General features: G+C 24.5%; 2 protein-coding genes across 2 annotated transcripts in view; one reads left to right on the plus strand and one right to left on the minus strand.

Moving 5' to 3' along the window:
- Window positions 1-26327, plus strand: part of LOC119678043 (uncharacterized protein PB18E9.04c-like) — a 233893-nt gene that overhangs the window by 35772 nt on the left and 171794 nt on the right. The gene's annotated exons all lie outside the window — the stretch shown is intronic.
- On the minus strand, window positions 13521-14379 carry LOC119665612. The gene is made up of 2 exons (XM_038074840.1): window positions 14163-14379; window positions 13521-14110 (listed from the first exon to the last, which is right to left on the minus strand). The coding sequence occupies exons 1-2, from the start codon at window positions 14319-14321 to the stop codon at window positions 13943-13945; spliced, it is 327 nt and encodes a 108-aa protein (XP_037930768.1). The 5' UTR covers window positions 14322-14379; the 3' UTR covers window positions 13521-13942.

A 26327-nucleotide genomic window follows, 5' to 3' on the forward strand; every position in this document is an offset into this window, starting at 1 on the left:
TATATTTCGCTTAATATATTGTATTATCTCAGACAGTAAAAAGCTAATTTATATTTATTCAAATTATAATCTTCTTAAATTATAAGAAATAAACTGTTGAAATTTATTATCCCAATATAAGTTCAAACTATTACGCTATCAACAAATATGTACATATATAATATGCCAGACTATTACATATCATAAAGCAAAAAAAAAATAAAGAAAATAAATAAATGTAATTTAACATTTTACAAATTTCGATTGCTCAATGATTTTTTCGACAGCTACATAATTGGTAGTCTGGAAATGAACTTTACTAGAACTTTAGAAGGTTATTCACTGTCTAATAATTTACAAAAAAAAAAAAAAAAAATATTATCAATTAGTTTTAAATTTATTATTATTTTCAATATTTTAAAATTAACTGCGACGTAGATAAGACTTGAAAAAAAATTTTTATTTCTTATAAATAAAATTAAATTAATTTAGAATAAACCACAATGTATTAAAGTAATGAAATTTGCGAGAATATAAAATTTCTAATAAGATTTTTTGTATTATATGTGGAAATATCGGTAGCTGAGAAAATTTGTCATTAATATTTTGCAATACTTTGCTTCTGTACCCTATTGTATAACTTTACTCAAAGTGGTTAACAATACAACAATATACTGGGTTTATTTTATTGCTATAACCACAAACAAAAAAAAAAAATAAAACATAAAAAATTAAGATATTGAAAAAAAGTTACTTAGCTGTTAAGTAAGTAATTTATCAAGGTTATCAAGTAAATACAAAAAAGTATGAATTGTGCAAATTCACGTGGAGCACTTCAAGCGAGTGTAAAAGCACTTGCTGCACAGGCCATGACACTAAATGCATTTACCGCTTATACTAGAGACCATAATTACCTCTCTAACCGGCTATAATTTGCATACTAGTTTGCCTATCTGTGTATTAGACTGTCTATGTCTAACTCGAAAACGGAAAATCCCTAAAATAATAAAGCAAAGTAACTTAAACAATAATTATAAAAATCTAAGACGTCATTAGTGAATGCCATAAAAATGTTTGATAAGATTAAATATGTTATAGAAATTTATAAGTGCTTTATGTATGCTTTAATATACATAATTTATTACGATAAAAAATATTTTTTATTCAATTTAACCAGCATTTGAAAATTCAATGCACAAGCATACAGAAATTCATTGACAAAAATTTCATTAATCTTATAAATGGATATATAAATTGTGCTGCTTAGTACCGTATGGTAAAGTAATGCCAAAGAAAATTGTTTTATTTGTTTTTTATTTTTTTTTTTTCTATATCAAATAAAGTATTCATAACACAAACTGCTACCACAAAACAGTAAAAATAGTAGTTCCGTGCTGTGCTATTAGCATTGTGCAGTCATTCAGTCATCAGACAGCAGTCCGGCATGGCTAAAAACAACAAGTGTTTCCTGTATTTAGAATTTACTTATTACACACATAGTTACAAAGTAACAAATAGGAATATATGCACAAATATAGAAGATATAGAAGATAATATAAAAAATTGAAAAACTGTAATTTAATGCTTCCTCTTTAGTATTTTTAAAACTTTTGTCACATAATTCTCATCATTACAAACATGACTGGTGGTAGGTATCATCATAATATCATTAATTCCAGCATGATTATTTTCTATTATTTTTCTATTAGTAATATGATGTGCTGTAAAATTGTATCTTTGTATCTTTAAAAAACAAAACGTGTGTGTAATTGAGTTCAGTGTGTCCGTATACTTATTAATGTTTTATGAGGTATTTGTGGGTTAAATAACTTTTATTTATTTATTTATTCAACTTTATTACTGTATTTAATAATTTACGAGTATTTGTGTATATATTATGATATTTACAGGGATTTATGATTATTTAAATACTCACTCGTCGTATACGCTTTGCAGATTGTAGTAACATATGGCAAAATGCTGAATCAAGTCATTTACCAGTTAATGACAACAATGATATTTCCTCCAAGCTTTACTGTATATGCCCACTTATTATGATGACATTTACTTTCTACTTAATATATGGTATATTACAACTTATTTTACGTTATAATTCAGTATTCAAATTGTTCATTTCGGTTGGGTATTTTACTGGCAACAGGTTTAATACTTAGCGTTCTACTGTTAAGGGCACGCTGTTGAGTATCTAAATCCGTGGAGGTGCATATATGACGAGTACAAATGCGCCAAGATTAAATTAAGCTTAGCAATACAGCACAGTCAGAAAAGTTCAAGTTCAGACAATTTCAAGGTGATTTTTAAAATTTCATAACAAATTTTTTTAAATTTGTACATACAACAAATGTACGATAAAGTATAATAAATAAAAAATGAATTATTCTGTATTGTTGATTGCTCTCCGAAAAGTGGGAATGTGATTGTAAACAAGAGTATGAAGTTTGAAGGTAAGGAAGTAACCTATTATTAGTGTAATCATTAACGTGAAAATTGTTTTGTATCTATGAAATTTATTATTAAGCTTTTGGCATAACGTTGAAGAGGCGAATTACGTTGAAAATAGTGATTAATTTTTGAAAGCATGGCTCATAAGTGATAATTAACTCATTTCTTGCTAAAGGTATTTCGTTACTCAGCTGAACTTCATTAAAATCAATAATTAAAGCATATGTGTGAAGACTATTTATTAGGAAGTTCATAATAAAAATAAATCAAAATTAAAAAGGGATACAAAATTTTATATGTATTTAGAATAGTCAAATACTCGCCGGTTACGTTAACCTGTAATATTATTATTTTATAGTACATAAAAAAGTTAAAATAAAAATAATAATAATTTTCAAAAATTTTGCTTCAGAAGTGTATTACAAGCATTAGAAGTTAAACTATTCGTGAAGAGAGCGTAAATGTTAATGGCTAAATCTTCCTATGCCTACTGTTATCTGGTAACTGATGTTTTTTTTATTTTTATTTTTTTTGCATTTTTGTTAAATATTTTCACAATTGTAAACTTTTCATTCCGTCCCAATGTTACATAAAATTGTAGCATTCAAATTTTTATTAATGTGCAACATATAAAACAATGTCTGTGAGTAGATGTAAGGTTGAGCCCGCATTCCATGCTTTTAACATTCCAATCAATTTAGCCAATTAACAATCAAGTGAGAATATTTAAATATTTTCTATACATTTCTTATTGTGATATATATTTACTCTACATATAAATTGAAAATTTACTTAACTATTTTTTATATTTAAGAGAAAAAAAAATAAACTAATAAAAATGTAAATCAAATCATAAATTAACACATATTTTACATTGTGTAAAAAATCATTGTTGCAACAAATAAAATATTAAATAAAAAATTTAATATTTATTTAGTTTCAAAAGTTCACTGCTTTTGATTATTTATTTACACAGTTTTGACTTTTTATATATAATTTAAAAATACATAACTATTAAAATAAGTTAAAATTTTTAGATGTGCTTTTAGATATATAAAATATACTTTATATATATTTCATACATATAAAATTTTATCACAGATTGATATAACATAACTAACTAAAAATAATTTTGATAATAATACAAGTTGATATTTGTTACAACAAAAATTCTTTTTAAAGTTTCACAGTTTTTGATTATTTACTCGAGTTTTTGTGTACAGTTTAAAAATATATAATCATTAATATATATAATAATATGTATATATTTTTAGATATATGGAATATACGCTATATATTAAACTTTTATATATATAAAATAAACTCCATATATTATAATTTTTAAATATGTATATAAAATATACTCCACAAATAATAATTTTTATATATATAAAATATGCTACATATTTTATCATTTTTAAATAATTAAAATATACTTTACATATTTTAACTTTTAAATGTATAAAATATTCTGCACATATTATAAGTTATAAGTGTATATAATATACTCCATATATTATAAGTTTTATATATTCTGGATATATGAAATGTTAAATAGAAAACATTTTGTATTTTTTATATATAAAAAATTTTAATAAAATAAATTTTAGACATTGAGCAAGGAAAAATAATAAAATAAATTGAAAAAAATTTAGTTTATAAATAAAGTAACTAAAAAAATGATATGTGATATAAAAATATGCCATTATTTTTATATAATTTTGGACATTTAATAATACATTCAATACATAACACATTTTAATAAAATAAATTTTAAACTTCGAGATTTTCAAAGTAATAAAATAATATTAAATATCTTAAGTTTTTAAATAGAATTAATATTCTTTAACAAATTCAATTAGAATGTTTATACATAAAGAAAGACCTCATAAAAAAAGAGTAATTTACTTTGATTCATTTAATTAAATTTTTCTCTAAGTGTTTGAAAAGTTTATAAGATTTTTCAACATGAGTAAACTTAATGCAGTATATGAAATCTAAATAATGAAGTACTTTTTATGAAGTATAAAAAAATATTGTTTTCATAAACATTGACATGAATATTTTTTATACATAAAATTTATGATTTGTAGTAAAATATTATTTGACACATAATAATATACATATTTAACGTATTTTGAAAAAGAATAAAGAAATTGAGGTGAAAATTATTTGACAAAATTAAATTAGGGTTATTAACCCATATGTACAGTCAATAAAGTAGCAAAAAAATAATTTCAAATAATCATATAAAAAAATTATTTAAAAAAAATATATTGAAAACTTTAGTTTAGAAAGTGAAAATAATTTTATTTAATTTTTTATTTTTAAATAATATTATTGCATGTGTTAGTCGTATAAATTAGCACTCACTCCCACATAAACAAAAACCTCAACTTGCAGATACATAAATGCATAATTCAATAAACTTTAATTGCATGTTTCTAGCAATTTGTTAGTTAAATCAACATATATTTTTTACAACAATTTTATTTGAAATTATATGCAATAAAACCAAGAGTAACTACACAAACAATCGTTTTATTAACGCTTAATGAGCTTAAGAATGTTGTCAAGTTATGCATCTACTCCTTCATACTGTCTCTAAGCAAAGGCAAGGCACATCAAATTATGGTCAACCGTTGTATAATTTAAAATGAAATTTTTGTTTACAAATTGACAATGAGATAAACAAGCCTACAGACAGACACATGCCATTCTTTTTTGATTTTGGTTGTATCTGTTGTCTGAAGTACTTTATAAATATCATAATTTTATGCATTACAAAACTTTCCTAAAAAAAAAAAACGAACGAAATTTTAAGTGGTCGTTAACAACTATAGAATACCCTCCTTTGCTATATATTCAATTTTTTTGAAAATAACAATAGCAGCAAACTAACTCAAATGTATCTAGCAAAGGCGCACACAAAATATTTTATTTTTGTTTATAACAACTTCAAACGAAGGGTATATATTAAATTGTTATTTCTTATGTCGTCTTGTCTATCTTGAAAGTTACAGAGATATATAGTATGTTACACAGAAGTTGTTTGTGATTAAGTGAAATTGGCCTTTGGGGGTCACCAACGTAGCTTTTTTGAAAATAAATTTATTATGTATTTCTTTCATGGATGCCATGCATAGTTGAGTTTTAATAACAATAAAAAGCACTCTGTACTCTAGCAACGACAAGATACATTGCAGTTGATCAACGTTGTAAGTTGAAATGAAAATTAACTTAATAAACTCGTACTTTTGCCTTACCAAATACCTTTAAAATACGTTTTCATTTAAAATATGAAGAAATAGTACATTTTAAGTTTTTATAGTTGAATGTCTTGGGTGTTTCTTGATTGGGCTGAAGTCAGTTAATTTGGGAGTTCATTGTTGTAATTAATGTCAGTATTAATAGCGCAATTAGTCAATAAAAAAAATCATTTAAAAAAATTGTTTCAAAAATACAAAAAAAAAATCAAAAAACGATATATCAGTAATTATTTAATCATTAGTCGTGACCAACAATATAAAGTTAAAATATTATATTTTAATGGCAAGTAATTAAAAATAATTATGTACATGTAAAAAACACAATATTAAAAATATAGCAGTTCATCAGAAAAATTTTTTCCATACAAAAACAATTGCTTTTAAGCAAATTTTCAGTATACAGGGTGTATCTAACAAAATACAATGAAAGCAGAAGGTGATTTCTTGGCCCAAGAAAAAAAATAGTATAAGAGATAATATATTTTTATTTTTTACTTTGATACATGTCGTCAAAGTAATGTGAAGTAGAAACACATAGTCAATAAAAATAGTAACAACTTTAGGACAAAATATTAGCTCAACTCATATATATTTCAGTCCATTATTTCCTTTCCCTTGATATTTTAATAACTTATTTTAATTTGATATATTAAAAATTATAGTAGTTCAAAGTTGATTTTCATTGAACAGTACTCTTCTTGATTCGAAAGATCATTAATCTAAAATCGTGGGTGATTGAAGGAATATCGTTTTATAAAAAATGTTCATGAGATAAAAAGATATTAATTTAAGAAAACTGAGATAAATAAAATTTTACAAAAATTTGGAAGAAAATCAATATTTTAAAAAAATATTAACTTTGTACAGCCATAATTTTTGTAACATTACATTAAAGTGTAAAAATGAATTTGAAATCATATTAAAGAACTTTAAATGGATTAAAAATAAAGATATTAAAACCATTTTAAAAAAATTGCAAGATTTTTGACTGAATGGTTTAGACTATGCAATTCTGACGCTCTTTATTTCAATAAATACGATAGTTTTCGTTACCTAAACCTATATAGAACTTATTTGATCTATCAAATTACATATAAATGAAAACTATTTTGCATAATTAGACATGTAGTCATATTTATGCAGTTAGAATTAATATACAACAACCGAATTAGTAGGAAAAAAAAAATGCTTATTTAATAAAAAAAAAAAACTTTCCAAAAGATATTTAAAGATAAAAAACAATCAATTCGTTTTTTCTTTATAAGAATTTTACTATATATTAAAGTTTTGTTATAGTTAAATTCATAAACATTTTTGTTGCTTGATAGGTTTAAACATATTATTATTGTTTTAACTTTTATGGCTAATAAAAAATTTATTCAATACTCTGCGCATTTCATAATAACGATTATTATAGGCTTAAATTATTTCAGGTCTATTGCAAATGTTGAGTAAAAATCTTATTTAAAAAAAAATTATGTGCAGCGCGATGCGTATCAAGAAAATAATTGATTACAAACTATGTTGAAATAAACGTTTGAATAATATTTTGTAATATTTTAAAAAATGGTTTTAAATGAATAAATATAGTAAGCACTAAAAAAATGTTTTTAATAATCTTTTTTAATTATTTAAAATAAGCAATACTTGATCGTGAATTTATCCTAAACTGCTTGAAAGCTATGAAACCATTAAAGCGATCATAGAAAGTTTTAAGCCAACAAACCTGTAATGAAAGTAAAAAAATATATTAATAAATATATTAAACGTAATAATCGTATGCGTATATAATTAAAATGTGTCTAAAATTATAAATAAAAATTTTATGAATTATTGTATATTACTAAAGTATATATACATTTTATAAATTTATAATTATTTTTTTGAACAAAACACCAATCTAAAAGCCAAATACTATAGAGAGCCAATACTACTATAGGCTCAAAAAAAAAAGTCAAATATCGTCGTTGATATTTCATCGAAGATTTATTTCTATATTTCATAAATTTTATTAATAGATATCATGCATAGATTGGTATCATTAGATATATCAAACAATCATCGAGCAATTGTTTATAGACAGATAAAGATCATATATTAAACTACAGATGTAAACGATCGTTTGATATTAAAAATAAATAACTCTCATTATCTACAAATAATATCATTGTTAGATCGATTTGAACGGCTTGTGGGTTTAAGTCTCAAAGATCTGAACGACAAATCGATATCCACGATAAACTACAGATCTAAACGATCATTTGATATTAAAAATAGATAACCCTCATTATCTACAAATAATATCATTGCTAGATCGATTTGAACGTCTTGTGGGTTTAAGTCTCAAAGATCTGAACGACTATAGATGGATATTCAAATTAGCTCAGTGTTGATGACAGTTTGATATCATCTATAGATTGACATTACTAATTAACTTAAAACAATTTTGACAACAAAGAGAAGATATTTTGCGATTTGCATTTGAAAGTATTCTTCATAAATTTGACAAAATATTATTGCTTCATAATCGAGCGTAAAACTTCAAAAATCTTTAGTACTTATATCTTAATTATTTTACTATAAATTTATTTAATTTTACTATAAATTTCTTTGCTACAAAATTATTTAAAATTTTACACCATATGATTGTTTTGTTTTTAATACACGTCTGACAGGATTTCAGTTTCCCAAGTGGCGAAGTTTGACAACGGATTTTAGTAAATTTTAATATTCTACGCAAGTTCTTGCCTTACACTACCCATATATACTGATTTAGATCAGATTCTAAGATATTGTAATTTAAAGTTGCAGACTCTTAAGTGAAAGTCGTCATATAGTTGGAACAAGTTAGTCAGAATATTGAAATTTACAAATATCCGTAGTCAAAGCGCAGAAATCAGAATTTTCACATATATTTCAAGAGCTTTATATATGTATATAAATGGATATATATATATATAAATCAGCGAAGTGCTGACATTTCGCTAGACATGTCGTACTAAAATTTTCACTAACCGAACAGAAAATATTACGCCTTATGAATTAAGGCCAGTATGTCTCTCGTTGAGCAGTTTTATATGGTTTAATAAAATATAAAATTAACTGAAATTTAATTTTCTACTTTTTTATATAAACAAAAGTAAAAAATTAATAGGAATAAAAACACTATGTCAGCAACTTTACAAAAACAAATTTTAAATATAAAGCTAGCAGATATATTTCTTTTTATTTCCAAATATTTACATACAATGTACTTTATATTCCCTTTTTAGAAGTCAATTTTTAACAATAATGTATCAAATTGCATGTTTTTAGTAACAATGAAGTGCTGCAACATGTCGACAATTCACTGGACCCCTCCTATTAATTGCATGCAGCACAATAACTCAATACCATTGTTGCTGCTGTTTCTGGTGTTAATTGTTGTTATGAGTTGGTGTTATTCTGCTGGTAATTACTAAACTTGATTTTGAAGGTTTTAAAGTCAGTACTAAAGGACATAAATATTATTAAATTTTTTAATGTTTATACGGCAAAAAGGTATATGACATGCCTTAACAATGTGAAGTTGATTATAACAAATTGTAGTTTTGTATGCAGCTGTAACTCCCACATTTTTTTCTGAGTTACAATTTACATATAGAGTTAAATTAGTTCATTGAAATCAGTATGAAAGCTGATTGAAAAAATTACTACACGAAAATTTTCTTAGGTTTTGTGGTAAAATATTTAATAAAAATGTATGAACACTTATATGAAAAACATAAATAAGTTAATTAAATATTAATCATGTCTAGAGAATAATAAATTATTCTTAAAATGAAAAAAGCAATATTAATAAAGCAAAATTAATATAATTCGCAATCTTTATAATTAAAAAAATTAATATTTTATTTAAAATTCTAACTTTATAAATCTTTTATATGCTAATATGATTCATTAAGAGCAATTGAATACATATTATATATTATTTAATAAAAAAAGTTCATATATAAGCATATAAATTTACATGCAGCAATTAACAATTAATTATGAGAAACAGAGTATATACGAACTATGTAGCTTTTAAAAAAATTTAATATTTATGAAATACACAATGCAAACGGCAGCAGTAACACAACAGTAGACGACATATTTCAATAGCAACAAAAATTTATATGAATAAGCAGAAAACACTTTAATATTAAATAATAAAAAAATAAAGAACCGGACGGAAATTGCATTTTCATGGTGAAGTGCGGGAAATTAAGTTTTAAGATTTCTTCACTATAATATATACATATAGATATATATATATATAGAATATAATTTATTACGATATGTTAAAAGTTACTAGGGTTGTAGACTGGGTAGACAACTAAGGCAGCACACAATGCTATAACATTGGAGGTTGCTCCGCTGCCTATCATCAATGCATGTCGCATGCATATGAAGTGCATATTATGTATTATTATTATATTTAGTTATTCATTGTTCTTGCATGTACGTATATATTTAAAAATATATTTTAATGCTTATCATAAAATTAAAAGGAAATGAATTTTTAAACTCTTTCCATATACATATAATTAAATATATATATAGCTGTAAGGGCATTAATACGCAAGAAAAGAATATATCTTAATAATAAATAAATTTAAGTCTTAATGTTTGTATACTTTATATATAGATATAAAATATAAATCAATTACAGATATGCGTAAATTACATTAAATTTTTTATTAACAATATTTTTAAATATTTTGTTAAAATTTTATGTTTAATTTATGTTTGCAAAGAACTCGCACATGTGTTCAAAATATACATTTTAAGCGATAAAATTACGTTTTAACATTTTATTTTAAAATACATGCTTTAAATTTTATATAAGTACCAACAAGAGATACAGGTAAAGATACTACGTCTGCTATGCTATAATATATCCGAAGACGTTTATATTTTTCTCTATATATCTCATATAGATTAACAAGTAAAAGCGACGAAGTTCAATGAATTTAAATATACGAATATTGAACATAAAATGAATTTAATATTCTTAATAAAGTTTTGGTTGTTTATATTTAAGGTATATAAGTATATAATTTTTATATTATATATATACATGTGTTGTTAATATAAATATTCTTAATAAGGTTTTAGTTGTTTATATTTAAGGTATATAAGTATATAATTTTTATATTATATATATATATATATATATGTGTTGTTAATATAAAAATAAGAAGACTGTTTGTCTACTTATATTAAATACCTACAATTTTGTTATTATATCCGGCGAGACAAACAACATTTTTAAATTGAACTTGTTTTTATGTATAAATAATTTATAAAAAAACATTAATTTGATGGAAAATTTATTGAAATACATTTTTGAATATACTAATGATATTTATTTAATTATACAATATGCATCACGATTAGATTTGCATAAAAAAATATATTTAAATATTAAATTTTATTGAAAAAAAAAAAATCTTAATAATATGAATCATTTATTACTAATTAAAAAAAAATAAAATAAAATAAAAAATTTATTATTAGAGTTACAACTAAAATATAATGTAAAGTTAGAATAATTTAGTAAGTATCCAAATTATTAAAGCCAAAATATTTACTATTTAAAGTTACAAGTATATTAATAGATATTTATTGTGATTAATTTGTTAATTGAAGTTTAACGTCATCAGAAAATGACATTGAATAGATTATGTTCGCATGTTAAGTTTTTTTATTTTGATAAACCTTACATTAAGATAAGAGTATTAGGGCTTTTAACTATCTATGGTGCGGAAATAATATTTGTTGTTGGTAATGATTATAATTAAAAGATAGTTTATATTTATTTTTAAAAGAAACGAACAGTATTTGAGATGGGAGTAAAATTCACATTTCTAAATTTTTCTATGTTCGGATAGTTTCTATCGAAGGTATGACCATTTCATGAGACGCTGCCTTCTTAAAAAATTTTAGAAAAACATTCTACCATCTTAGTCCGGAGCATCGATATTATTTTAGCAATATGTTACACAGCGCCTCTCTATCTAAATTATTCTCATCTTTATCTCTTCCATATTTATAATCACACTAGAACTGTAAAACATTTAGTTTTGAAATATATGTCTGATGAAAATGGAAGATCAATTCTTTCAATACTCTACTGTAGGTTAAATAGTAAATAAAATTGGATGAAAAAATACCTTGATTATAAATATTCTGTGCACACTTTGAATTTATATTATTCTACTCACATTTAATGTAAATACAATATTTAAAACAACTTTTATATAAAATAATACGAAAAATTTATTTCAAGTTTGTCTGGAATTTAGTGACTTGATTTTTTGGCTCTAAGCTTAATCACTCAAATAAATTGTTTTCTACAACATAAGCTGGTTTAAATTAGTATAATTTGAATAAATTAGAAAAAAGGAATAATTGAATTGGAACCACATCCAATAAATGTAGTAATCGAAATAATATTGAAATTATTATCACCGTAGAAATTTTATGATAATTGCATATAAGTATATTATTATAACTCTTATCATTTGCATAAAAATTGTTCTGATAGAAAACTAGAAAAAAATTAACAACACAAATTATAGAAAATAAATTTTAATCACTGATTTAATGATGTAAAACCTATAAGTAAAGTCTTAAAAACATATAAATAGAAGGAGCCATTAAAAGAAGAATTGATTGAATATTAAACTAGAAATAAAAAGTTTAGGGGACTATCAACCTGACTGGTACAGTAGTCTAAAACCTATAAATGAAATTGTGATATACATGTAGTAACATGAGAGAGTGATTTTAAGAAAAAATTGCCGGGTATTAAACCGTTGATTAGAGAAACTTTACTACAGAATATATATAAAGATCATAAAGTTAATTTAATAAACATTTATTATAATTATAGAGGGAATCTAATAGTTTTCTCTTACATATGTGGTGATATCTTATATTAAATATAAACAGTAAGTTATAAATAGTTGTACACCCAGAATAAGTTAAAACTTTCCTTACCGAAAATCAGGACTTAAAACCAAAAACTTATAACATCCAAAGATTCAAAATGAATTCATGAAAATTACAGTATATATTATAAGGTAGAAATTTTTTAGTATATTTTTATATACAGTTCACACAGTTGCAGCTAAAGAGTATATTAACTTTGTCGAAACGTTTATAGCTCAGTAAGAATCTTTAGTAGAATATATTCTATACATATTTTTGATCAGCATACGATGAATCGACTTAGCGATGTTCGATTATTTAAGTGTCTATTGATACACAAACTAGTAAATCCAAAAAAATTGCCACTGAACCCCAGAGATCAAAGAAGAAATAATAATGAAAAGAATATACTGAAAGATACTTTGTTGTGTGATGGAAAACTAGTGGCTGTAAATATACGTGTTGTATTCTTCGAAAATAATTAAATCCAATATCGTAATTTTCAAAAAAGTTTTCTTGGCTAAAACTTATGAATTCTCCTTATTTACGAAATCTGAAGTAAAACATACTAAAAAATACTTTCAAACTTGAAAGTTTAACTTCGAGAGCACAACTCTTAGTTAATAGAAAGGTAATATCGTTTGTGAATAAACTTTTTGAAAATTATGACATAGTGCAAAATTTAATAAAGCAAAACAGAAAAACAAATAAGTTTAAAATCATATTTTCTATGTTACAAAATTTTAAAACCCTTCGTATGTATATACACGCATTTTAATAAACTTTCTTTGTATATACCTTAATAATTATAGGAAGATATTGATCTAAGTAACTTTCATTATAAAACCAATATTTTTTGTTGTTACTTATTTTCACTGAAAACAAGTCAAAGTTTATTGCATTGTCTTTGCCATAATTATTATCCATTATTATATCATATATATCACATTGTGACATCCATCCATCCTTTTAGCCAACTACGTTTCAACCGCAGTTGAAAATATTATTGCATCGTACTCAATCTATTAATGTCTTTGAGCTAATCAGACTTGACCTACTTTTAATGGGCAGTAGTTAAAAAAGCCATTGCCACTGCTAATGCTCCTCTTGAAAAGACTAGGAGATCGTCTGTTATCGTGTGCTAGTGACAGCAATTGTATAGTACACTTTATTTTAAGACAAAGAAATCTAACATACTCGTCACACTTCAATGTTTTAAATAATCCAACTAGTATCAGAGACCTCCAATAGTCTTTCTTTCCAAACGATTGTAACTACTCCGTCTTATGTCTGTTCTTATGCAAATATTCCATTTTTTTCTCAAGAGATGTTAGCTTTTTCAAAGCTTTAACGATTGAGCGCCGATCCAATAACATTAAATTTGGTTTAACGAAATCCGTTCTTCGAGGATCATAGTCATCACAAAACTTCTCAACAATTTCCTAAAATCAAAAGAATGAGTTATCAAGAAATTAACAGACAATAATGACAAACCTTCTGCTTCTCTAACGCATATTCAAGAGAATTGGTTTGTTTCCATAACGCAGAATATAATGGATAATATTTAAAAAAATTGTACCTGGAACTTTCGCTGTAAGTACGGGTCGAAACGTTTAATTTTGAAACAATTTGTTTAAATGGAATTTTGTTCATATTGCAAGTTTTATTTGGAGATCGGACTATGTAAAACTAAAATTTTGAATTTTGTTATTTCATGTCTGTAACATAAAAATTTTATTGTTATATTAAAATTTATAAATAATTTTAAAGAAATTCCAACGCTTGCGTTGTTAATAAAAAATCACAGTGATTGTAAATAATTTTAAGTATTAAAATTTCACGAAACTCACTATGCTGTGATTTATGTTGAATTTTTTATACGAAAATGAGACAAATCACGTTTTATTTTTAAAAAAATTAATCTTTTTAAATATTGCACCTTAAAAGATACTTATAATTTTAATTTATATATTTTTTTTTGTTGCTACTTCATTTTAGTATTCTATAGTATAACATTTTGCTCAATGATGTCGTCGTTTAAAAATAGCAAACACTGTAGTGTAGTATAGTACGTGTTTCTGTGTCGAATCCTTTACACAAAAAAAACATTAATAATAATTTATATACATATGTATAAATTTTCTACTTTTGAATTAGTACAATATTCTGTTTATATTAATTATTTAAAAATATAAAAAATATTATTAAATTTTTACTAAGCAGTCTTTGCCGTTGTTTACTTAATAAAATTTTTGTTAAATTTTTTCGCTTGTTGAAGAAAATACACTCGATGTATGTTGCGAATACATAAATGCTGCGATTTTATTGCCGTCTTCACTTACGTGGGAAATATGTTAATTTTTCTTGTTGAAGGAAGCTGGTAGCATAATTATATATGCCTCTATGTAAACAATTAGAAATAAATTTGTGAGAAAATTTAAGACACCTTTTATGCAATTAAGTTTTTTAATAGCGCTGACGCATTTACTGGCATAATTTTTTAATTAAATATATTGTTTTAATGGAGCATACAAGTTTTTTCAAAGAAAAAATTTCAAAAATTGTTTTAGATTTAAGTACTCTACTCTGAGCAATATTAAATACTAAACAATTAAGAAAGTTTCTTGCTTTCTTTTTCTAATTAGTATATCAGAGATAGTTCAACATTAATTATATAAGTATTTAAAATTTATAGCTAATAACATTTGTAGAATGATACAATAATATAGCGAAATGCTTAGAAGTAAGGAATGATATTCAATAAAAAAAATTATCTAAATAATTAAGTTAGACATTAAATATGATTTAAAATTAAAATATAGTTGATCAAATTGATCCACAAAATTTTATTATTAAAAAAGTTAATTCGAAATGCTTATAATAATTATTTAATTATTTTCTTTATTAATTAATAAATCAGTTTCAACTTAATTATTATTTTTGTTTTTTATAATATATAATATCAGGGACCGAAAATAACAGTTATTTTAAAATTTTTTATGAAAAAAAGCAGCAACAAAAAGTTGTCTAAACTCTTATTTAAGTAAATAGTTATCATTCTAATAACTTTTATCCTTAATATTATGCATGCTTTTTATATATGAGCTTTTTAAAATAAAACTCAAAAAATAATAATTAAATTTGATTTTTATTATATTCATCAAAAATAATAATTATTATATGCCTTTTATTTTTTTCGCGCAGAAATAACTCTTAAAATTTGCTTCTTATTTTAAAACGCACAAATAACTGGTATACTTGCGTTATATAATATAAAAAGCAAGAGTATCGCGCAAATTCTGCGCGATATTTTTAAAATGAAAATATGAAATGCAATTTTCATACAAGGTAGTTGTTTTTGTAATTCCATAGAAAATGTTTTAAAAGGTTGGTGCAGGTAAAGATTTAGTTTAGTTTTTTGTTTTTGTATTTTGCATACAAATTTGTTCTCCTACAAAATACAAATATAAATACAAAATATGAATCCAAAATACAAAAACAAAAAACTGAACTAAATCTTTACCTGCACCAACCTTTTAAAACATTTTCTATGGAATTACAAAAACAACTACCTTGTATGAAAATTGCATTTTATATTTTCATTTTAAAAATATCGCGCAGAATTTGCGCGATACTCTTGCTTTTTATATTATATAACGCAAGTATACCAGTTATTTGTGCGTTTTAAAATAAGAAGCAAATTTTAAGAGTTATTTCTGCGCGAAAAAAATAAAAGGCATATAATAATTATATTTTGATGAATATTAATAAAAATCAAATTTAATTATTATTTTTTGAGTTTTATTTTAAAAAGCTCATATATAAAAAGCATGCATAATATTAAGGATAAAAGTTATTAGAATGAAAATCAAATTTAATTATTATTTTTTGAGTTTTATTTTAAAATGCATATGATAACAGTTATAAGATGATTTTTATTTTTTTTATGATAACTGTTACGGTCCCTGTATAATATAAAATTAAACTAAAAATGATAAATTTTATTTAAGAGAACTTAATATTTACTTATATTCATATCGTCACATACACATACATTACAACAACAATAGAAAATAATAACAATGATATATGCTCTCATATATGCATCCCTACATTATAATAATAAAACCGATTGCAAGAACAGCTGTAATGAATACAGACACAAATAATACTGTTAATAATTATATTAAAGAAAAAAAAAGTGAGCCAAAATAAAAGGAAAATGAAATAATAAGAATTATTTTCTATAAAAAACTTACCATAAAACATTTTCAATTTTATTAAATAGTTGCAATGAATTTGAATGTTTAATTTAAAGTTTTCGTTATCAATTGAAATTCAAAATTTTGTATGTAAATATAGATATATTAATAACAGATTTTACTATAGTAATAGGTATATCCGTTTAAAAAGATTTGGCAGATGATGAGATTGAATTAAAAGGTTTATACAACACGATGAAAGAATGAGACAGATGTACATTTCTGAAAACATTTAAAAAACATTTATTACTGAACTGTTATATTTATAACAGACTTCTGATTAAATAAAAAAGTTATTTTAAATATAATAGGTCAATTGATCTGACCTGTTATATGTTGGTTTATTTGTAGGATCTAACTAAGTCGTACAATATGAATTCTTATAACATGAAAAGCGTGTTATAGGTGAGTCTACTCCTATTCCTGGGTATTTCAAAATAAAATCTATACAGTTTTGTTTGGTTTTACTTTGTCATTTGGAAATTGTGATTCTATTTATATATTTTATTTATATTGCAATGTGTGAGTCCATTTAATATAACTAAATAAATAATAAACATAAAAGTGTTAAGTATTTATTTTAATTTATTACTTATTTTTTTACTAGTGCTTAACTACAGAATTTAAAATTATTTATATAAAATAAATATATACGTATATATAGTAAATTTTTTTTTATCTTTGCAATTTATATTATGGGCAAGTTAGCAAACATTTGTCTGTTTTGGCCGCAAAGTAATATTTAATAACATTTTGCAACGAAAATTTTGTTAACAAAATTGTTTTTGTGAATTTTTAATTTCCTGTTTTCATTGAATTTGGATTAAATATATAAAATTTTTGTCAGATAACAAATGAGAGAATGGCAATATTGTATATATACACGCAAAAGTTTCATATGAAAATATATTTCAACCACAATGGATGTAATATAATGAAGAAATTAGATTAACAGACAAATGTATAAGAAATACTAAACCAGAAAGTAAAAGAAAAAAATTATTAAATTGAACTACTTAACGTTTTCTACACAAACTACGTGATTTGGTTAGTGTTTTCAGTTGAACTAGTTTTTTTTCTTATAAAACAATAAATACTTCCAAACGTTTTGTTTAAATAATATAGGAAAACAAAACCGACGAGTTTCTGTTGTTATTTAACAGCAAAATGAAATGCATTTTTTTATATAAATATACAAAAAAAATTTTTTTTATTAAATTTATTGAATTTTATATTTTATAAAGCGTGAATTTACTTCTTTAACATGTATATTTTTATACAAAGGAAATATTTAATATATGCTATTTAATTAAGTTTGCCATATAATCCACATTTCATTACTTTGAAAAACAGATGTGCAGTTGCGTTGTATTTGAACGCGTTAAAATGCCTTTAATTAAGTCCAAACTCAATAAATTAAAAAAAAATATAATGTCAAAATGAATGATGCTACGACATATTCCATTGATGAAGAGCACTGCTGACATTTTTACTGAACAACAAAGACCAAAGCTTGAAGTATTTTTAAATATTTTCATTAAATTTGAGAAGAATTTATTTAGATTCTCTAAAAGTAAAAAAGTTTTATTTTCAGTCTAAATTAATTAAGGTTTCGTTTAATCTTGAAGCAAAACTATATGCCATTTGAAAAGATAAACGAAACCGAATAAAACAAATAATCAGTTTTAATACTTCTAGCTAAGTGAATATTGATAATATTCTCACATTAGTTCTTTAACATCTGTGGCCTTTTTTTAAATAATATTAGTAACAACTCATTTATAAGGACAACATGTGAAAATAAATGCGAGGTAAATTTTTATCCTAAGCATCTTTTCTCATATTAGCAGAAGTCAATTTATCAATATTTAACAAGCAAATATTTTACCTGTTAACTAGTGACTATAGTACTGTCTTTCTCTTACCATCGCTTATTCTAATAATCGCTTAGTCTACTTAAACCGAATAAACACCGTGAGCAGTTCCTGATCTCAAGGAGAACGTCTGCTTGTTGTTACAATGGTTTTTACCGTAGCACAACAAAAAATCTTCACTCTTATATACGGTAACTTCAGATCCTATTGTCTTCTAATATTTTATTAAGACTTGTAGGTTATGAATAAGAAAAGTTAAAAAGCAAAGCAGATTAGGATAAGGAACATAGCTACAAATAAACTGTGACCAGCTTAGCATGTATGAAGGCATACTTTTTATGTTTTATTTACTTGGGTGAAGTCTTCCCTTATGTCATTGGTAAATCAATATCTGTTCTCGATCTGCCACTTTTTTTCTTTATATTTTTGGCCAATCGAAGATTTAGGATAATCTCTAAATATAATTATCAAATACCATAAAACAGCTGTTAATTTTAGGGTAATTTTAATAATCTGGCAAAATATATAGAATGTTATAAATTAATCTCGAGTGTTATTCATTTTGCCTGATATTAAACAATTAAAAATAAAAGTGTACTAAAGTAAATTTGGAATAAAAAGGTTACTTTAGAGATTTCCCAAACGAAAATTATATTATAAAGCGCTTGAAGAACTAACTTGACATTATGAAAGGTGATTCGGTTTTGTTTGAAAACGTTTTAAAGATTAACATCACATATTAAGGAAGCTAATTCTGCAGCATGCTTAAAAGATAGACTGATACATACAGCGCTGAATTCAATTAAACCTGGTTATTATTCCAGTATATATACGTACAATTTTGGGGTTCTTATATGTTTAAGTGAAGTTCTATATAGGTTAATTAATATTCTTGTATACTAATTAAGATATCACTTCTATTTGATCTATAAAATGTTCAACGAAACGGAGATATTGATGATAAAATTCATTGCTTTTTGATGTGAGATATAAAATGTTTTCGCTATATAAAGTCTTTCCCACAAAACTTTAATATGACTACATAGTCAGTTCCCAAAAACTGTCATACCTATAGTAAATATGTTATGATTTTAATAGAAAAATTTATCGTATACTCGTATAAAACTTTTTTAATTTTTTGTGCATACTAAATTTACCACAACTCACCTAATTTCGTGCTATGTAGTCTTAATTTCAATTCGTGCAAAAAATTTAAATTTTTGTTTAAAGCATTATACCTGAAGACTGACAAATTAAAATTAGACATAAAATATACTAGGCGGAAACTTTTAAAAATATTTTATTATATAGTAAATTTTTATGCATTTTTCACACGTACAATTATTTTGCCAAAAACTAGCAACCACAACAACTTTATTTGTATCTCAAACAGAAAAAAAAAACAAATGTTTGTATATGGGCAGATACTTAGAAAAGCAACAAAATATTAAAGTTAGCATCTTTTTTTAGTTCAAACATTGCGATAAGTATGGATTGTGGTTTTTCAGAAATAATTCCTGGAATTTTATTTCAGAGATGTGTACATTTTTCTTAACTGGAACTTGAATAAAGGTAACATTGTTTAACAAAGGCTTTGACTGTTTAACTGTTAGTCATATACTCCCAATATACGAGTAGTAATATTAGAAATAAGTCAAAGATATTTTTCAGCTATCTAGCAGTATAATCATTAGACCTTTCTTTTTTAAAAGAGGAGTATTTTTATAATGTCTTACTTGTTTTCGTGATCACGTTTTCATTGTTATCTTTGTTTCATGTTCCTAAAAATCTTTTTACCATCGAAACCAATCATATTGTATCCTTACGTTATTTTGAGTTTGGTATAAATTATCCGTAATTTTTGGTGCTTATTTATTTAAGATATTATTTATTTATGAATTTTGCCAGTAAGTAGCGGTATCACAAATTAGGGGCACTGGGATAACTGACAATCTTAGTAGATTTTGAAAAGTAGCTTAAACCTTGCAATTACTTTGTATGTCATAGTCATAAAAAGTATATATACATATAATAACTTAGTATTAAAAACAAGTCTCGTAAAAAAGTTTATGTAATTTCAAGAATTTAACGACAACAGTAATAAAAAGTGAAGTTTACAAATTTTAACAAGCATACGCAGTGCTTCATTTACAACTTCATGTATCTGCATACAAATTGTGTCTTGTATTTGTACTGTGACTTGTACTAAATCGTATGCGCGTCTGTTAGCGTCTGCAACTTTTACAATTTCTACTTGGTTCGATGCTTTTCATATGCTAAGATGTTGAGATAGCACCATTATTGTTTTCTTAGCTGTCACTACAAATAGCAAATATCAAAGGAACAATTTTGTAGCGCCACAAAACATTTTTTATGTTCATAACAAATAATTTGCATTTTTAGTTTATACGAAACCAAGTGTGTGACGTTGCCAACGCCCCTATTTCGACCATCAAATGGTTGGTTGCTGTTATCATAGATGCATTTGTCAAACAAAACAAAATATTTTGAGTTTATTTTTGTTTTTATTTATATTTCCAAATTCCTGAGAAATGTGCTAAAGTTAGTAAAGAAAACACACAAGTTGACACAATTTTTGACCTAACTTTTATGATTTAAAGAAATCTCAATACTAAAGAGCTGTAAGTAAGGGGGAAAAATGGTATCAAATTCCTTCTGTTTTTATAAATGAAAATAAATTACTATGACTCACATAATTATTCAAACAAATCGTTGACATTTCGACTGAATTTGCACACCGCATACACAAAATTAATAAGATGTATAAAGTATCTGAGAACAGCTAAATGAGATTAAAATTATAAAAGCATTTTAATTGCTTTGCTTTTCCAAAAATAAAAAAAGTAAAAAGAAAAAACAGCAGTACTTGCATACGGGTTGATAGGTAAATTCCTAAAATGTGATTTATTTTTTCAGCTTTTTTTTTTTCTAATAAAATGACAGATAAAAACTTACGAAAAAAATAATTGCAAAATAAATATCAAAAAGTAATAACAACAACAAATTAATCGTGGAATTTTTCGCTGTCACTTGAAGTAAATTTCAGATTCAGTTAAGCTGTTTTAGTCAAGGCAAGAATAACACGTAGAAGACCAAAAAAAAAAAAAAACAACAACAACAACAAACAATAAACAAAACAAACATTCAGTAACTTAACGCTTCTTTTCAGTAACGCCTTTTTGTATCTTAGAGATACAATTTTTTATCTTTTTTTCTTTGCTTCTTTTGACGTTCATAACAACGTATAGAAAAAAATACTAAAAATGAATAAAAATATGTAATAAATACACGAAATGTGTGAGAGACACAAAATACGTAAAAGTTTACATTAAGACCGAAAAGTTTTCGGAAATTCTCATCTAAAATTCGCGCGCTGTATATTTTTCGATATTTTAAGTTTATGTAGTTTGGCAGCACTAACCACAATTACTATGCCAAAAATGAGCGCGATCTGTCAGACAGTTCGTTTACGGCAGCTGTTGAAACCAGTTCACCTCAGTAGTGCGTTGCGAAAAAAACAATGGAAAAAAATATTGAACAAAGAGTTTGCATCAAATTTTGTGTTTCGAACGAAATTTCGTGTGCAGAATCGTTGCGAATGCTACAAAAGGCTTATGGGGAATCAGTTTTATCGAAAACTCAAGTTTATGAGTGGTACAAAGCCTTCCAGGACGGTCGTACGACCGTCGAAGACATTTCGCAACGCACTACTGAGGTGAACTGGTTTCAACAGCTGCCGTAAACGAACTGTCTGACAGATCGCGCTCATTTTTAGCATAGTAATTAAGGACAGTGCTGCCAAACTACATAAACTTAAAATATCGAAAAATATACAGCGCGCGAATTTTAAATGAGAATTTCCGAAAACTTTTCAGTCTTAATGTATGTGCTTAATATTTAGAATTTTGGTGCGTACGTACTTGCCTGCTGTTTTATTGTTGCTGTGAGTGTTTCGTACTGATTTTTATTATTAAAATATTTGAAGATATTTCTTTCTAGTCTAAATTGTATCTCAAATTGTATCTATGTATGTACATACGTATGCAATGACGTAACATAGTAGTCGGTGGGCTTAAATTTTATAACAAATTCTGTTGTCTATTTCTATGAAGCACTTTATATACTCGCACTATATGTATGTTAAAGAACATTTAGAATTAACTAATTAGATTCCTTTTTATGATTAATGAAAAGAGCTTAAAAAAGATTTGTGTAGCGCACACAAGTAATGAGTATCTAAGGGATTATGTGCATAATTACTTTTAATTTATTTATGAAAATGATTTTTAATAAAACGGTTGAAATGAGTGCTACTTTAGTGTGAAATTAGTTTATGTGCATTTTAAAATATTTTGACACAACCGTCAAGGTTACCAAAACTACTTCACAAAATGAACATTAATTTTTCAAGTAAATTTATATATGAATCTGTAAATATGTTTGCGAGGCAGGAAAATATAAAAATAGCTATATTAAAATTTATATTGCATGTTGTAATTATCACAAAATATTTTTATTATTTCAAGCAAGCCGCAGTGCATCAAAATTTTGCGCCCTAGTAAGAAATGAGGGTACGACAGTCAAGTATGTGTAGATTATTCAAATAAAAACAAATAAATAGCAACTATATTTATTATATTCAAAATAATTTGCTCTTGATTATATAAATATTAAATCTTATATAAAAGCAAATAAAAAAAAGTTTATTATGGTTTGTCGAAGAGTTTAACATTTAGAGTAAATTTGTTTTTTCTTTTATGAATATGAGTTCATATAGAATAGTTGAAATCATTTTAAAAATTAATATATAATTAAAATTGATCTTAAAAGATAAAAAAAAAATTTGTTTATATATTTTCATTAAAATTAAACCTATTATTAAAAGTTTTACTACCGTGTTTAGTACAATTTTAGTTCTAAAAAATATATTGTACAAAATATTGTGAAACAATATTAAAAACGAAGTTTATCATTAAACAAAAAGATTTTTAGTCATTAGTTGGTATAATAAATAGAACCGAATACAAAGGAATCGTCATTAAAACCTTCAAAGTTAGTCATAAAAATTTTGCAAGGCTGAATACTAACTAATGCTTTACTAACTATAAAAAAAATTTCTTGTTTACTAATATATATCTTACTGTTAAGGTAAAGTGGCGACTATATCTAAATTTGATTATTTAAAAGTTTTAAATAGTAAAACTGAATACATATTTTAATGCCTATCTTTGCATACATTATACATACATAAAAAAATTATTTTAGACTAGAAAATATATGATTTGATACTAAAATTGATTTGAATAAAGTGTATATCACAACATATGAGGTAAAAATAACTAAAAGAAAACAATATGAACTACTTACTTCATATGGTCACTATAGGATTAGATATTTCTAGATATTCAGGAACCGTTCAAAAAAGTTTATGAGCAAAATTTTACCCATGTATAACCACACCTGGAAGGAATATAAACATTGGATGAAGGTTGTTGCTGCAAATGTCTAGGATCCATCTTTAAAATGTCTACATATTAACATATTTTTAACAATTATATGTAAACAATTTAATGCTTATTTTAACATTTGTCAAAGTTTTTATTCTAAAATTGTTTAGAACGAATCCCCAGAAACTTTATCAGCAGAATATCAGATGTAATGAATTTTGTTTTCATCCGATTAGAGCTTAACATACGGATATCATGATTCAGATATTAAATTATAACAAAATCTAAACTGAACGCAATGGTATACAAATATCAGCTTTTGGTCTCTCCAATAAAGGTTAAAGAATCATTTTCATAAATTCCAAGTACAAAATCTAATTACTGTATGGTTTAATATAGGAAAATATATGCATATAAAGCAATGAATCCAGGTTCTTGAAGATGAAAATGATCATTTAGTACATGATCACAAAAATGTTCTTAAAAATTTAACGCCCGTGGCAATTAAACATGTGGCAACCTCATCTAGTAAAAGAATATATATCACAATTTTAATTTTTAATTGAAACAAATACCTAAATCGCATTACACCTATACTTACATGCTTGCAACCCCAGGAAAGCGCACTGTTTAACCTAAGGATAGAATGTTTCTTTAGGGACAACAAATTTCTTATCAAAAAATATATTTAATCACAAAAAATTAAAAAATTCTGCACATAATAACATAAATATTTTAATTCTATATAATTTTTTTAATAGATATCTTTATTATATTTTCTATGTCTTTGTCCACTTTGTAATATCTTTCTATACTGTTTACCTTGCGGTCATATAAGGTTATATTTTTTTAAATAATTTAATTTTTTCATTTTTTTTTAATAATTTACTACCGTTACATTTCATATGTTTTTTTTTTCGTATAAAAATTTAATAATAAAATCTTATATAATCACGAAAAAGTTATGAATTTTTAAGCACAAATTACAGTATCTAAAAACCATAACTAATATATCAAAAAAAAAACGTGAAATGAAAAAATTTCTCAAATTTTCAACGAACCACTAAACTCTAAAACGTCTATATATCAACATTCCGATCTCTAAAAATATATATGTAATAAATAACCGCAGTTATCATTAAATGCCTAAAATTGAAATTGAGAAAGCGGAAAATGCTTAAAATTTGTAATAAAACCGGCAATCTGAACCGATGAAAAACGTAACTTCCTTATAAGCCGGATTTTTCACGTTCACTTTAGATGGGGAAATTCAAAGTATGACATTTTAATTAATGAAAAATAAAAAATGCTTAAAAAAGCCCCTGCAAATATTTGATAAAAATTGTGAAAAACTGCTGAAAAAAGTACAATTTATAAATACTTTTTTTTTTTTTTGTGAACCATAAAGTCCAAACTGAAAAGTGATGTCAAGTAGGCATGTACACAGGTGAATGAGTGACGAAAAACATTCAATACATAAAAAAAATATATAAAAAAATAGATAAATAAAATAAAAATAAAAGTGAAAGTAAACTTTGGAGTTGGTGAGCTGCTGAATTAAGTTTAAAAGTTTAACATGCGCGCACTCAACCTCAACTGATTTATAAACAAAAAATATGTAAAACAAATATTTGCCACAAGCACTACATGCAGATACTTTATGTATAGTATAATAAATGCAACCACAAACGGAGAGTATCAAATTTATTTAAAAAGAAATTGCGAAACAATCAATAGAGATAACCATCTATAATCACAAGAGTTTAATTAAAAATTTTTTTTAGGTTAAAATATAAAATGTCAATTTTGCACTTTTGAAAGTAGTTATCATTATTGTTAAGAGAACGGACACTTAGTTTAATTAATATCTTATCCTAAATAAACAAATTTATTTATAGCATCCTAGATATCATTAATAAAACAGCCATTAAGTATTAGAATAGGGTATATGCTTTATATAAATATTAGTCATCATATAAAATGTAGAATATATGTGATAATTTCTAACAAAGAAAAGCTAAAACCATTTATATTTATTGTACAACATAAATAATA

Source organism: Teleopsis dalmanni, chromosome 1 (genome assembly GCF_002237135.1).
Source record: "Teleopsis dalmanni isolate 2A chromosome 1, ASM223713v2, whole genome shotgun sequence".
In the NCBI taxonomy this organism is placed as follows: Eukaryota; Metazoa; Arthropoda; class Insecta; order Diptera; family Diopsidae; genus Teleopsis; species Teleopsis dalmanni.